Raw genomic sequence first — 14,949 nt, 5'->3', positions numbered from 1 at the left:
TGAAAATAACAGTGGCACTATCTGGCCGCCCCTGTTCACTGCAATACGGATCTGAAAATTGTCCAAACATTCAATGTGTGCTTGTGTAAAAAAGAAAATGTGTAAAAGGCATTGGCGGCGGAAGCCAAAAAATTTAGGGGTGTCCACCTGAAAATTTGGGATGGACACAGGTAAAAAAATTGACAAGTGCCCCAAAAAAGGTTATCAACCTAAATTTTAGGAGTTGCTAACCAAAAAATTTTGACAAGCCAAAAAAAAAAAAAAAGGTCATTAACCTAAATTTTAGGGGGGGGACGTTTCAGGGGGGGGGGTTCACGTGAATTTAGCGGGGGGACGCAGGAAAAAAGAAAAAGTTATCAACAAAAACATTTAGGGGGGAACCTAAACCTAAACTACAAGAGTTTCTCGGAGCTCCGCAGAAATTTAGTTAACTTTCCGCCAGCTATCATGCAACTTCGCAATGATATTTGATCCCATTTATGATTTTTTTTCTCTGACATCTTTTTCGTGAAACTTTTGCCTACCGAAGAGATGTACGATAGATGTGACCACCCCCCCCCCCCCCTATCCCATCTCGTCGCTGACATTTTAAAGTTTCGCATATTTTTCACAAAAACAGTGGTATCGTGCACAACTCAGTGGCATGCAAATGAGACAGTCGATGAAGTCATTCACTAACTCACTATTATTTTGTTTTTTATTGTTTGATTATACATTAGTTTATTTTTTTTTACAGATTTGACTATAAGGGTCAACGTGACTGAACCATTATGGTAATAAATAATTTTAATTCCATATGTTCAGGGAAGAATTAATCATCATTTCACTTGACAATGAGGAGAAAATTGGAAAATATCACATTTCATATAATAAAATACAAAAGAAATAGTGAGTGGATGACGTGACCAGTCTCCTCATTTGCATACCGACCAGGATGTGCATAATTATATGAACTATTTTGTTAGATTAAATTTAGATTTAAAATGTCATAACTTTATTTTATATCCGATTTTGATGAAACTTTTGTGTTATGCTCGTTGGATTTTTCGCTTTTTATTCAAATCAACTTTTTGTTTGGGTGGACTTGTCCTTTAAATTACCTTGAACTAGATATCCCTTATTCATCAAGGAATCAAGCAGCAGTACTAGTGTATTTTTATAGGAGAGACGTCCTAATGGTAAAGCCATTTATTCTTACATGAATACGACCAATACCTTTCTTTTTATACCTTTCTTTCATTGTCATCCCTTTATTCACCAACTGTATAAAATAATAGGGGTGGCCCTATGTAGCACCGCCCCGTAAGCATGGTAAGTTGTATCATTCACAGAGCTTAATCCTTTTAATACTTCCTTTTTTCTCCTTATCTATAAGACGCTAAAATATAATATAGGGGAGGAAAGGAGGGGATCAGAAAAAAAGGGAGAGAGGTGAAGAGAATTAAAGGGGAAAAAGAGTAAGAGAGAGAGAGCGCCCCCCCCCCCCTCCTTCAAAAAAGATCTCGAGATGGGGCCGGGAGAGGAGAGGGAGGAACTGTCATTAAAAGAGGGACACCATGCTTGCACATAAAACAAGTTTACTTCATCCTACCCCCTTTAACAATGTGTAAATTGAAGGACAAAAAGACACCACTTATTAACCTTTTCTAGCTCGACTTCCCCATATCCAAACACCCTGGCATGACCACCATTCAGATGGTCCGTTCGTTTTAACGAAAAGGCTCCCTTGTCATATAGTACAAAGGGCCATTATTCATAAGATTCACGATTCATAACATTGTCAATAAGTGTTGATATAATTCACCAATAGAGTCATTTATCATAAGGACTGCTATTCATAATATTGAAATAATTATAGAGGGTTGCTCACTTCAAATAAAATCGTAAGTCAAATCAGAGAAAGAATCTGTTCGTGATGGAAAAAAGGCCCCAGAATTAGTGATCATCTAATAGGGGGCTGTTAATCATAATGTAAAAGGGTATCCAATGAGTTTAGTGCCCCTTCTATATAATTATGAAAACTACCTTCAATCATGAAAGAGGGATGATAGTGTAATCAAAGAAACCTGCTGTTAATAATGTATGAAGGTAGCTATAGTCCCGGCGACGAGTTTTTTTTTTGTTATGAACTTTTATTTATGAATAGTGACCCTTCTTTGATTATGAACAGCGGCCCTCAAGAAGCCTATGAACTGCCCTTTTCATATATTCTATCTTTATGATCTTGTTTAAAGGGATGGTCTGGGCTGAAAATATTTATATCTAAATTGAGTAAATTCACAGAAAATTTCATCTAAATTGGATAACAAATATCGAAGATATTGAATTTCAAAGTTTAGCAATATATTGTGAAAACAGTTATAATTATGCACGTCGTCATGAATATTTATTAGATGGGCTGATGTCACATCCCCACTTTCCTTTTTATTACATGAAATCACAATTGTTATTACATGAAATCACAATTGTTAAATTTTTCCATACGTTTGTGAGTGATACGTCTCCCTTATAATCATGAAATAACTGCATACAATCAGTTGATATTCCAGTATTTTTGGTTCCTGAAGGAAAAAAAATGAATGAACCTAATTTCAAATAATAAAATACAAAAGTGGGGATATGACATCATCAGTTACTTAGCTCATTGAATATTCACGAAGACATGCCTCAAACTGTTTCACGGGAATAACGCAAATCTTTAAAATGCCATAAGTTTCTTATTCCTTGTCGATTTTGATCACATTTTCAGTGTTTTGTCTGATTTTTCTTTATCTGTTCAAATCATATTATTTTCAGCCTGGAGTAACCCTTTAATGAATCTTTTTCTGTGCTACATGTGAATTATGAATAGCCACCCTTATATGATACCCCCCATGAACAATGCACATTTTTCCTATCAGGACCAGGGGGCATTTCATTAAGTTGTTCGTGAGAGCAACTTTAAGAATGACTGGTGAACATTTCTTATGCGCTAAAACATCGCCAATGCACATTTTGGTGTCTATACCAATTACCACAAGGATCACCAGTCTAACGAAAAACTTTATGAAACACCCACCAGAGGTTATACAGAACGGCTAGCCTTACGAATAGTCAATGGACCTTGATAGAAACACACTGGATTTGTATAATCCAGGGGTGTGAGTGGTAACAAATAAAAAGATCTGAAAAAAGCTGAAGAGTGGTGAAAAAGTCTGAAATAGAATGAGCTCCCATTCTTTTTGTACAGAGAAAAGCAAAAAAAGGGCTAAAGTTAAGCTGAAAATCAAAACAAAAAAAAATCTGAACTCTCACACCCCAGAGCCCTTATCCATGCACTCTGTTTCTAGGAAAAGGGACATATAAATTCTAGTACTCATTTATAAATTAAGCTCTCACCACCTTCATCTCTCTCACTCTCCTTTATTTACATTCGTACCCATGTCAAAGGCAAGTCCCTCTTCTGATTTACGCTGAATTCCACTCAACTACATACTTTCAGAACCTATCCATCACAAATCAAAATCCACTCCATGCCTATGCACCATATTTCATCAGCAGTGATATTCAGACAATACCTCACAACATGAAGTGAAAAACTGGTACAATGGAATCTGGGGGGTGTCACATGAAAAATGTACAAAATTACAATATTTTCATTTTTTTGTACACATTTTGTTTTAGATGCAGTTACGATTACTTGTATTACTATTTTGTCTTATATGTTACTGGATTAAAGAAAGTTAATAAAAAACTTCCATTGTTACAATTTTCTCTTATTTTGTTTATAAATTTTTTGATAACGAATAATCAGACCAAATCAATTTCATTGGGTTTGCAGCCATTTGTTTCATCTAAATCCTTTGGTCTAATTCATCTTTCATCACTACAGTATGCCGATCTAATGTCCATTTTATCACATCATCACTTGATTTTCCATTTCGTGTATTTATTATCATCCCAAATTCATTTTGCAAAATAAACATTTAGTATAAAACATTGTACGGATATAACAAAAAAATGAATATATTGATCCATTTGGTCTATTACCAGTGGTAAATGGGTAATAGAAGATGTGAGCATAAAAGGGCTCGTTTTAACAAGACTTACAAATTTATTGTAATGGCAACTACAATGGTATACAGAGCTCAGCAGCCAATCACAATTAAGATTTCCATGGTAGCTACATGAATGGTAATTATAACTCTTCATAGTGACCTTATTTGATCAAATAGTTATTAAATACACTAGTTATATATAAAATGGAATAAGACAAAGTGAGATGAGACCAAAAGGGCATCAGACAATGCAGGATTGGACCAATGAATTTAGAATTCAATGCGTACACTCAACCAAGTGGCAATAAACTATTTAAGGGTCCAATGATATTTCATAAGTCACTAAATTTAAATGTAAAACAACTCACATTCATACAACACCAGAGGGGTATTCCACAAATAATCAAGTTGTATGTACACCCATGGCAGAAGTGCCAGTGGTGACTTATTTGTTATGGTATCGCACACCAAGCATAATCTCATTAATAATTTTCAAGGGCATTATAAATTAATTCAGTATGTTTTGACCACTGAACTAAGGATTATTCATCATACAATGATACACCACACGAAACGAGGAATGCAAAGCTGAACTTGATTATTAATGTGAAACACCCCCACAGTCCAGCAATTTCTACATTCATACATTTCTTACAGTGCCTTCACAATCTCTCTTTCCACTGGCTTCTGAATGCTGTCATACTTACATAATCAATTCTTTTCGCAAAAGGTGCATACACAAAAATACACACTGCTCGCAAAACAAGCAAGAGTCACCATAAAGGTTTGTACGACACGCATAGACTCCAAAGCACTACACAGATGATAAACTGTTTCTACCATGTACACATGCGAATGACTTCTTTTATTTCTCTGATCTTAATATCTAATCTTGGTTGTCCACGTTCACTGTCTGTAGACCTGAAAGATACAAAGGGGGGGGGGGATGGAAAGAAATTAGCCTATTGGTGAATGTTTTAAATCTCTTCTTTCTTTCTTTTTAAGAGAAAGGAAAATATTCAGGAAAACTTACACATAGGGTTGAACGTACTGTGAATGAAATCAATGCCAATTAGCTATTTCTGCATGGATAATGTCAGCAGTATTCATGAAATAAATTGGGACTTCAAAATGCCACTTATAATATCAGCATTTTCACAGAGCATCCAAGAGTATTCCACCAAACAGAAACTCATTATGAATTAAGCTTGTGTTTTGCAGCTATTTGAATATGCGACTGAATTTGATTTCATTATAACATGATAGTACAATATCCGACAATCACATTGTGTCAGATCTATACATCCCAGCCTAGTGTGAATAAAAAAAAAGACACATTATACACAATTGCTTTTTCACTATGTTTTGCCTGTTGGAACACTTCAATGATTTGTTATTTTAATTTTTTTAATATTTATCTTTACTTATTAATTTATCTTTATTTCCACCTCTTTCTCCCATAAACCCCACTCTTAATCAGAATGGACTTTGCCTGTGACTTACTACAAATTTTGAAAATGTCAGAAAGACAAATCATAACGCCCTACATTTAACAACGCACTTCAGTAACCTCTTCCACCAATTATTTGAAGAAGGCATAAAACTATCAACTGCATTTCAAGAGTACCAAGTTTGATTTAGTGCTTCTTCGCAGGCCTCCTATAAACAATGAATTGTGAAATGCTTGAATTGATTACGGATTCTTCTCAAGTACGTGAAGAGTGGTTAAGAACCTACCTTTGAATGATGGTACAGGTACGTGTGTGACGAGGGTGTATAGCTTGTGTGGGGAATCCTCATCTTCATTCCTCTTCCTGGCAAGCCTTACCCTCACCCTGAAGGGAACACTCCTGTATGAAAACAAGACAAGACACATTCTTATAAGAGGTTTATACCATTACAATGATAAGCTTATACCCCTTTCATAAACCCAATTATGCGGATAATAGCCGCATAAGGTGCGGATTATTTTCGGAGTTTGTGAACGCAATTTTTATTGAATTATCCACAATTACTCTTAGGCGGATAATTGGAGGATGGGTTTATGAATGGGGTATTAGTAAAGAATTTTTTTTTACTAGAAAATGGACTTTGAAGAGAAAAATCGGATTTCTGACCATCATCGATTTCAATATTTCTTGGTCACTTTCCTTTAGGGTACGCTTCTATATTACAGCAGTACAAAAGGAAAAACTGAGGGGAAAAAAATCTCACAGGTCAATCAATTGGGCATCCAAGAATTTGAAATATGAATTCAATTTTTTTATTTTTTTTTTGCTGATCACTCAGTAAGATATTTATCCATTTCTCATACAATCAAAAATGAAGTTGAAGGAATCAAAAAAGACAAATAATGGAAATATTTCAATCACTATTCCTATATTTGTAACATAAACTGAAAACGATTGTTGATCGTTTGATAGTTTTTTATTGTTTTACACTCTGTCAACACCATGATAGTCTACATGTGAGACTGCAATATGTACCGAGTGTAACATCATAAAACAATTTTTCAGAGTTAAGAGGTGAATATTCTTCATTTTTTTAGAAGTTACCAACTAAATCAAAACAATTACAAGGAAAGATGGAAAATACATGGCCACTTTATGAATATAAAGATGTAAAATGTGATATTTCAGCAACTTTTGGACCCCCCCCTGGACCTTAGATCTATACAGGTTAAATGGTTGTCAAAATAGGCAAATGTTTATGCTTTCCACAATCGTTTGAACAGCGTTTAAAAATTTTGACTCAGCCCTACAGTACTTGTGTCCCCAAATCTCAACAGTTATATAATTGTTTTACGTTATCATACCTGACGCCTTGAGACCAGATGTGCTTGTTGAGCCTGGTGTCAATTCTGATGTCTTCTGTACCCATCATCTTGGTGGCAAAGGTACGGATTTCCTTGATGGCACGTGGGGCTCTCCTCTTGAAAGTCCTGCATAGTCATAAGTGGGGATATAACAATCATGATGGTAAAGCTCTTATAGTGGCAGCAGAAATGGTCGCATGTCATAAGGTGGTCCAATTTCGCGAACAGGGTAAAAATGGTCAAAAATTGTATTTTTTGATATGTTATAGCTATTACCATTCTCTAAATAATGAAAAAGTTTTAAGTCTTGAATACCTTTATTTTTCCTTAAAATGACTAATTAACAGCTAATTATTACATAGACGTCAATGTAAATGTGAATTTTGAAATGTGTTTTTCTCAAATTGGACCTGCTGCACATAAAATGGTGTCAAAAGTAAATGCAACATTGGATCACCCTAGTATTTTGCATTTATAATCTTGAAACATCAATAATTAAATCTGAACCAAAAATCGAATAATTATCTATTGTTGTATGCATATTAATTATACTAATTAATTAACAGTATTTAATTTCACATTTTTGCCCCCCAAATACCTGTCACTGTATTTATATGCTTGGCAAAATGACAACATCATGGGTAGAAATGTTTGTTGCAATGATACACAACATTTGTACTAAAAATTAAGATTACAAATTAGATAATTAACCAAATCTCTCCGGTTCACTAATTGATTAGGTTGCAGATCAGAGCTGACATACACATGTATTCCAATGCTGCATATTTTCAAAATTGTCAAATTTTTATGACATTTAGTTGTTCCCTGCTGTAAAACGCCCAGAAATATGAGGATAATGGTCATATTACATATTATAGTAAGTTGTTAATTAGGTTTAATTAATATTTTATCATTTACCGCATCCACCGGCTCCGCATCCACCGGCTCCGCCACCCCTGTTACTTCAAACTTAATGTGCCATAGTTTTTGTTCCTTATATTGTATTGATCTAATTCATAGTAATATATTTAGCCTATAGTTCTAGCTTCAAAATGAGATATTACTCAATAAATTTGGTCAAGATGATGTGATGTAGCAACAATTTATCCATGGCACCATGTGGAAAATTGTTCATACGCCACCCTTTTTGCATACCCAACTTATGAAATGCAACCTAATACAAGTGAGGAAGAAGTATTTGTTACTTCCCAATTCACAGAAATTGAGTTTATTTTCCTTGTGAATCATGGGACCCTCTTGAAAGTAATGGATATTAATAAGACTCCTGTCTGCCAATCTGCCATTCATATTGCTCTGTGTTTCTGTCAATACCCTTGTACATCGGCAACTAAAGGCCACTGCAAATCTTACGACTGAGCCACAATCCGATTTTGGAATAAATCACATTTTGCTCAATTTCTGAAAATGGTAATGAAAAGTATCTTTTTCTTCGAGTTTCAAATTAACTGAAAGAATACTAATAACAATTCTTTATTTGGAGTAAAGGCCAAATTGGTTTCAAATTGTAGCCAATCGTACGATTGCTATGTCATTACGACTGGATGTTAAATTCGCTTTAGATTGCATAGTCGTACAATGATTTAGAACATTACACAGTAAGATATTCCGTGTCTCAATATTAGCATAAAAATTAAATTCCATTAAGGTTTTATTTCAAAATCGAATCGCAAACCAATTGTAAGGTGTGCGGTGGCCTAAAGACAATTAAAACTCTTGATGACATAAACTGCAAGAATTATTTGACTTATGAAAGGTCAACTTATGCAGATTCTATTTACATTGTACACAGGTATTATTTGTAGTGTACATTAAAAACACTGCCAAATGAGTGGATCAAATATGATCAAAGTCACAAACTGATAACCTGGCTTTCATAAATTGTATTATACATTGATCATATAAAAGAGAAGAGTATTTATAGCCTTTGTTTTCCATCTAGTTGTAAATGATCAGTCATGAATGAAAGATTATAATTCATTATCAAAGAATACATATTTTTTTTTTATACATTTCTGTGATCAATGAAGCATAACTCGTAATTCTTCAATGATCATGACTTTTTCTTTTTTGAGAGACGAGATGACATGCTTTCATTCCATATAAAATTTGCATCCTTTTCATCCGTTTTATTTTTACGAGAAATGAAAAATTAATCTAATTAAATTCCTGTACAAAAGTCAGTGAGGCAAAAGTTACAAGTATCCATCCAATCAAAATAAAATAGTTTCCGAAATGCATGATTACATGGCGAAATACATGATTACATGGCGCAAAACATAGGGCACACTTTCTTTCTCATTTTTGATATTCATTTTGGCAAGAAATGAATTATGAAAAATGAATCTATTTGCACCCCTATACAAAAGTCAATAAGGCAACAGGCACAGCGTTTGCAAAATACATGTACGTAATACCAATCAAAATACTAACGAATTGCATATAAAATAAAAACATATCATCTCATCTTTGGGAAAATAGGAAATATAAATTATGATCATTGAAGCATTACACGCTATGCTTCAACGATCAGAAAGGTCTGAAAAATATGCATTATTGCATATTATGATTCATAAATCATATTCATTCATTCGAGATAGATCACAAATTTCAACTAGGTGCAAAACAAAGTCTATATTTCCCTCTTTCATATGGCATATAAGTCATTAATTTTATGATAGCCAAGCTAGGATTTATTATCTCCAACTTAATTCATCTTCTAATTTTGCATTGTTGTATGTAGTGTACAAAGAATTCTTGGAGACACTAAAAGTAATTGTGATGCATAATCTCACCTTCATGTAATGTTATTATCCTGTATGTAAATTTATGTTCATCAACATTTCATCATAAAGGATGTATGTAAGAGCAGGATTGTGAACCAAAATATATTATGGTGGATTTTTGACAACTTATCCACATGGCAACTTTGCATAAACAATACACCCCTCCTCCAAATAAAAGTCCACTGACTGGGTTTGGAGGAGTACACCTTTTGACCAAGTTGCAGCAATCTGTAATTCTGCATCTTTTTACCCCCTAATAGCAACCTCAACTATGCAATGAATGGACAAGGGGGGGGGGGTAAATGACAAAGCCTTGACAGAGCCTGAATTCAAGGTTTGAACTGAAAAGTCTTCCATACCATGAAACATGACATGAGAAATAATACAAAATTCTTTAACTTACACGCCATGGATGCGCTTATGAAGATGGATGGTGTAGTCACGAGTGACAACCTCGTTGAGGGCAGAGCGCCCCTTCTTCTTCTCTGATCCCTTTTTCACCATCTGTAAGTGGATGATAACATGGTAAAGATATATCAATGTAATGTTAAATATTAGATAATAAAGTATTAAGCAAATAGAAAATTAGGCATGTTTTTTATATTCATATAGTCTATAGATGTCATTATCAATTGAGGCTTCACATCAGTTGAAAAAGTGTTTTTTTTAAGTCCACATTTGTTTCGTACGATGTTCTAGAAAGTTAACTTAATGAAGAGTTTTTCTTCAGCATCTTCAAGCTCAACTTTTACTGACAATGGGAAAATTGGATTAATTTTTATTATTACCATGGAAATCACTTTCAACTGAAGCTTCTTTGCTTTTTTTTTGGGGGGTTAACATATGTTTGATATTCTTTGTTATTCTTGTTTGTGTGATATTATTTCAGTGTGTAAGCCTAGTAAGTTGTGCACATGCAAGGCAATGTTATTTTTTTTTGGGGGGGGGGTATTATAATGTTCCATTTGTTGACTATAGACTCTCGGTCATATATTTGCCCTGGGTGCCTTCTTACATGGACATGATGCAATTCAAATATATATTTTATATTCTATGAATAAAATATCAGACATTGTCATTGTAGGGATTGATTTTGTAGATATTTCTTTCCACTCTTATTAAGGAATCATCCCTTTTTTCTAATAGAACATCCCTCATTTATATTCACCCTTTCATCCTAAATTCCACTCCTTCTTGTACAGTTCTCTCTTACACATTAACTGCTGTACACTCCTCACACAGGGTTCTTTTGTATTAAATCACTCCACCATCATTCATACAGCTTTATTCACTCCTCTCTCTATTACTCTCCCTCTCCTTCCACCTCTCTCCTCTGATTGGTTAGAATGTTAAGTTGATGCACTCAAGCTTAGAAAATAACTTGCATATAGTTTGAATAGTCAATATAATATATATCTTTTGTTTGTATATTTGAATATTCAGTTATACTTTGTTATATTAATTTACATTTATATGAATATTGATGTTCCTAAACTTATTTGATTGGAATTTTGCTTAGAATGCAACAAGGCTTTGATACATTAAAAAAACTGGGAGTTGGCCAGTAAGTTTATCAAAGAGAAAATATCAGTCCAAACTGTCCAACACTTTCCGTTCTGGCTGTGCACATTGTTAAAACAGGGAAAGTTGAGAGATAAGTGCAAAAACACAATTTCGAAGTTTTTTTCTCAAAACAAAATAGAAAGAACAAAAAGAAAAAGGAGAGCAAGGGAGAAGGAATCAAAGAAAAGTTTAAGGAAAGAAAGAATGAAGGGAAAGGGAAAGAAAGGGAAGGGAACTTTAAAAACAAAGAAAAGTATGAGAAAGGAGGAAAGAAAAATGAACAGAAAGAGAAGGATCAGGAAAGAAAGATAGGAAATAAAGATAGATAGAACAGAATGAAGGAAAGAAAGAAAGAGGAAAAAAGTTCAAACTTCAAGCAAATAAAAAAATCCAATCATCTAACAAAAATCTTAATATTTGGGGTTTTGAATATGGCATATTTTATAATTAAAAAAGTAAAATGTTTTAGAAATGAATAAAACTTAAAAGTGAAACATTGTCAAACTTAAAGGACAAGTCCACCCCAACAAAAACTTGATTTGAATAAAAAGAGAAAAATTCAACAAGCAAAACACTGAAAATTTCATCAAAATTGGATGTAAAATAAGAAAGTTATGACATTTCAAAGTTTCGCTTCATCTCTCAAAAACAGTTATATGAACGAGCCAGCTACATCCAAATGAAAGAGTCGATGATGTCATTCACTCACTATTTCTTTTGTTTTTTATTGTTTGAAATATGAAATATTTTGATTTTCTCGTCATTGTCATGTGAAATGAAGTTTCATTCCTCCCTGAACACATGGAATTCCATTATTTTAACATTTTGTGCTTCAGGCAAGGAGGTCCTAATCGTCAAATTCGTAAAAACTGAAATATTGTATAATTCAAACAATAAAAAACAAAAGAAATAGTGAGTGACATCATCAACTCTCTCATTTGGATGTAACTGGCTCCTTCATTAAAATATTTTGTTATAAATAAGCGCAACTTTGAAATGTCATAACTTTCTTATTTTACATCCGATTTTGATGAAATCTTCAGCATTATGCTTGTCTGATTTTTCTCTATTGATTCAAATCAACATTTTTCTGAGGTGGACTTGACCTTTAAGAATTAGATGACATAACGCAGCATCACACAGGCATCTCTCCAATCCCATATACAAAGTTCGCACCAGTCACACGACTTAATCGAAAACTGAAACTAGATCTAGTTATGAAAACTCAATGAATTTTTCCTCCGATTACATCACCAAATCAGTAAAATCTGACCATTGTCAGATAATAGTTTTGAATCCATAATATAAAAATTTCCCACTGATTTTGTGATTATTTGATGGAAAAACTGTTTTATCACGTGAGATTGTTTGCACCATTGAAAATCTGCTTTGATCGATCCTACATGCGGAGCTAGTAGCTAGCCTACCACACACAAGCAGGAGACCAGTTTGTTTGCACCGCAGAACTTGCAAAAGTTTACAGTTAGGCCCTAGGCCTATTGCCTTCATTGGGAATTTTTATTCTTGTCTCTCTTCATCATCAGTAGAGGCGCTGGTCCAAAAATTGGGATTGTCCAAGAAAACAAGGATATCCTCATAAACCAAGACAAATCATGTCTTGATAAATTGAGACTGTCCTTGTTTATGGGGACGGTTTTTTTTCACTTCCCCCTACGGGACAAAGACAGCAATTACGGAAATTGAGAGTGCTAATAATAGATTCAGTGACCTCAATTCCCCCCACTGCCGGCCCCAGTTCACCGTCTATTTTTCATGACTTACCGTCTTCCAATAATCTTGTTATGAAACGTGATGTTTACATTGACTAGCACACTTGATTGGTGTCAGCACTTGACAATGACAGGTGAATGAGCATTCCTAGATTTCTTGCGTGAAGAAATCCTTATACACTGAGACAGTCCCTGTAAACTGGGACGATCCCAATTTTCTGACCAGCGCCTCTATCGACTACTGTCCTGATCATCTGTTGCAGTGTTGATTATATTTGATTAAAATTCTTCACTTCTAAATGTATTAACTATATTTTGTTCAATATTCTGAAATACAGGACAAATATGAAATAGGTGTCTCGCAGTGGCGTACTCGGATTTTCCACAGCCACAAGGGGGGGGGGCAAAAACATCTGCCCAAACGCAAGGACGTCAAAGACAAAGGAGCAAAATACAGAACGATCCTGGGCAGTGGGCTGGCCTGGGAAATATTAAGGGATGTCTGACTCTGGTCACCCTGATCTCGGCTCAAGTTAACAGTCACTTGAGATGTGCACAAGGGTGTGCAGACATGCGCCCCCTCCTCCCCCTTTCCGAATTCTGGGAATCCGGGATCTCCACTTCATACGATACAATCGTATCGACATCGCGACAGGCGCGTGCCAAATTTACACACACCAAAATTAAGGTGTGGGGCAACGATGTGCAAGTTACAGACGGTTCAATTTTATGCTCTGGAAATGTTTCGTGATTAACAACAAATCAATAAATTGTTCGCTCAATAACTGTACATAACTTATATTTTAATAAATAATGCAGTTAAAAAAATGATGAGTTCAGACTGGATTGATGCATATTAATCTATTAGAACTTCACAAAAGTGACAATCTTGTGCAGTATTCAGTTCACCTTCGCATTCGAGCTCTCGCCCGATTAACTTGATGATAGGGAAATGTTATAGATTAATGATATATGGGCATAATTTACAGAAATTATCTCAAAATTTACATGAATAATATATTGTTTCATGATCACTAAAGTCATCTTATGAATATTACTTTGAATAACCAAGATTAAAGTGGATTTTTCGAAAGAAAAATATGCAGTGGAAATACCTTGGATATTAGCATAAGCTAAAAGAGAACGTAGATGGCGCTCAACACATAATGTCATCTGCGCATGCATGGATCGAGCGAGGACTATGCATTCGGTGTACAGTACTTCAGTGGGTATGTTTTGTTTGTGCTCGGCTCATCTTCGAAACTGTCACCACCATCCAATAATCTCCATCATTCAAATTAGGAACAGATGTTTCCATTCTGAATTATAGATGTACATGTATTAATCAATTTGATGAGTTTTAATCCGTGGTTGTCATTTTTTTTTCAAGCAATCTGCTCCTGCAAATTAATGTTGTGAGTGGATCATATATATTTGTTTAGAATTAATTTTTAGTGACATTTTTTTTTCTTCGATTCATTCCAAACAGGTAATCATTTCTTTTACATTAATGCATCAAATGTATTATACGAACGATATGAATGCAATTAAAGAGAACAATAAATCATATTAAATCAAATGTAAAATCCTTCCGAATTTCGAATAGTAGTAGCTAATTTGAGATATGCCTAATTAAAAACATCTCTATGCAGTAGGCATACATGGTTAGGCACAACGTAGAGACCTAGCTCCGTCCTCATCTTTCTTAATCTTTCGGCTTGATGCACCCCCACCTCATTGAAATACCAAAAAAAGGACAATAGGTCTATATGATAATATTCCTTCACATTTCCTCCCTCTCCTTTTCTCATCTATATCCTACAATTCCTTCTATTCCTCTCATCAGCAGCATCAATCAAGGGGCAATATACCACTATAGTAATAACTATAAAACTAATTCTAAGTGATAATAAATAATTTTCACAAATTTATTTCAGTCAACCCCAGGACCTATTTGATCATCTTTATAATTGGTAAAAAATTAATTGTCTGATATATGC

At 34.4% G+C, this 14,949-nt stretch overlaps 1 protein-coding gene across 1 annotated transcript; it reads right to left on the bottom strand.

The window, feature by feature from the left end:
* Positions 1 to 4,874: 4,874 nt before the first annotated feature.
* Positions 4,875 to 14,164, bottom strand: LOC121411735 (60S ribosomal protein L31-like). Its single transcript, XM_041604574.1, has 5 exons — positions 14,065 to 14,164; positions 10,060 to 10,160; positions 6,853 to 6,978; positions 5,775 to 5,887; positions 4,875 to 4,958 (listed from the first exon to the last, which is right to left on the bottom strand). The coding sequence occupies exons 1-5, from the start codon at positions 14,077 to 14,079 to the stop codon at positions 4,924 to 4,926; spliced, it is 390 nt and encodes a 129-aa protein (XP_041460508.1). The 5' UTR covers positions 14,080 to 14,164; the 3' UTR covers positions 4,875 to 4,923.
* Positions 14,165 to 14,949: the final 785 nt, after the last annotated feature.

This window comes from Lytechinus variegatus, chromosome 1, assembly GCF_018143015.1.
Source record: "Lytechinus variegatus isolate NC3 chromosome 1, Lvar_3.0, whole genome shotgun sequence".
In the NCBI taxonomy this organism is placed as follows: domain Eukaryota; kingdom Metazoa; phylum Echinodermata; class Echinoidea; order Temnopleuroida; family Toxopneustidae; genus Lytechinus; species Lytechinus variegatus.
This window is presented reverse-complemented; position numbering and strand designations above follow the sequence as displayed.

Coding starts and splice junctions, on each gene's coding strand:
- LOC121411735 (XM_041604574.1), bottom strand. Junction 6,979..10,059: donor CATAAGCGCATCCATGGCGT/GTAAGTTAAAGA, acceptor ATGACTATGCAG/GACTTTCAAGAGGAGAGCCC. Junction 5,888..6,852: donor ATCTGGTCTCAAGGCGTCAG/GTATGATAACGT, acceptor GTTTTCATACAG/GAGTGTTCCCTTCAGGGTGA.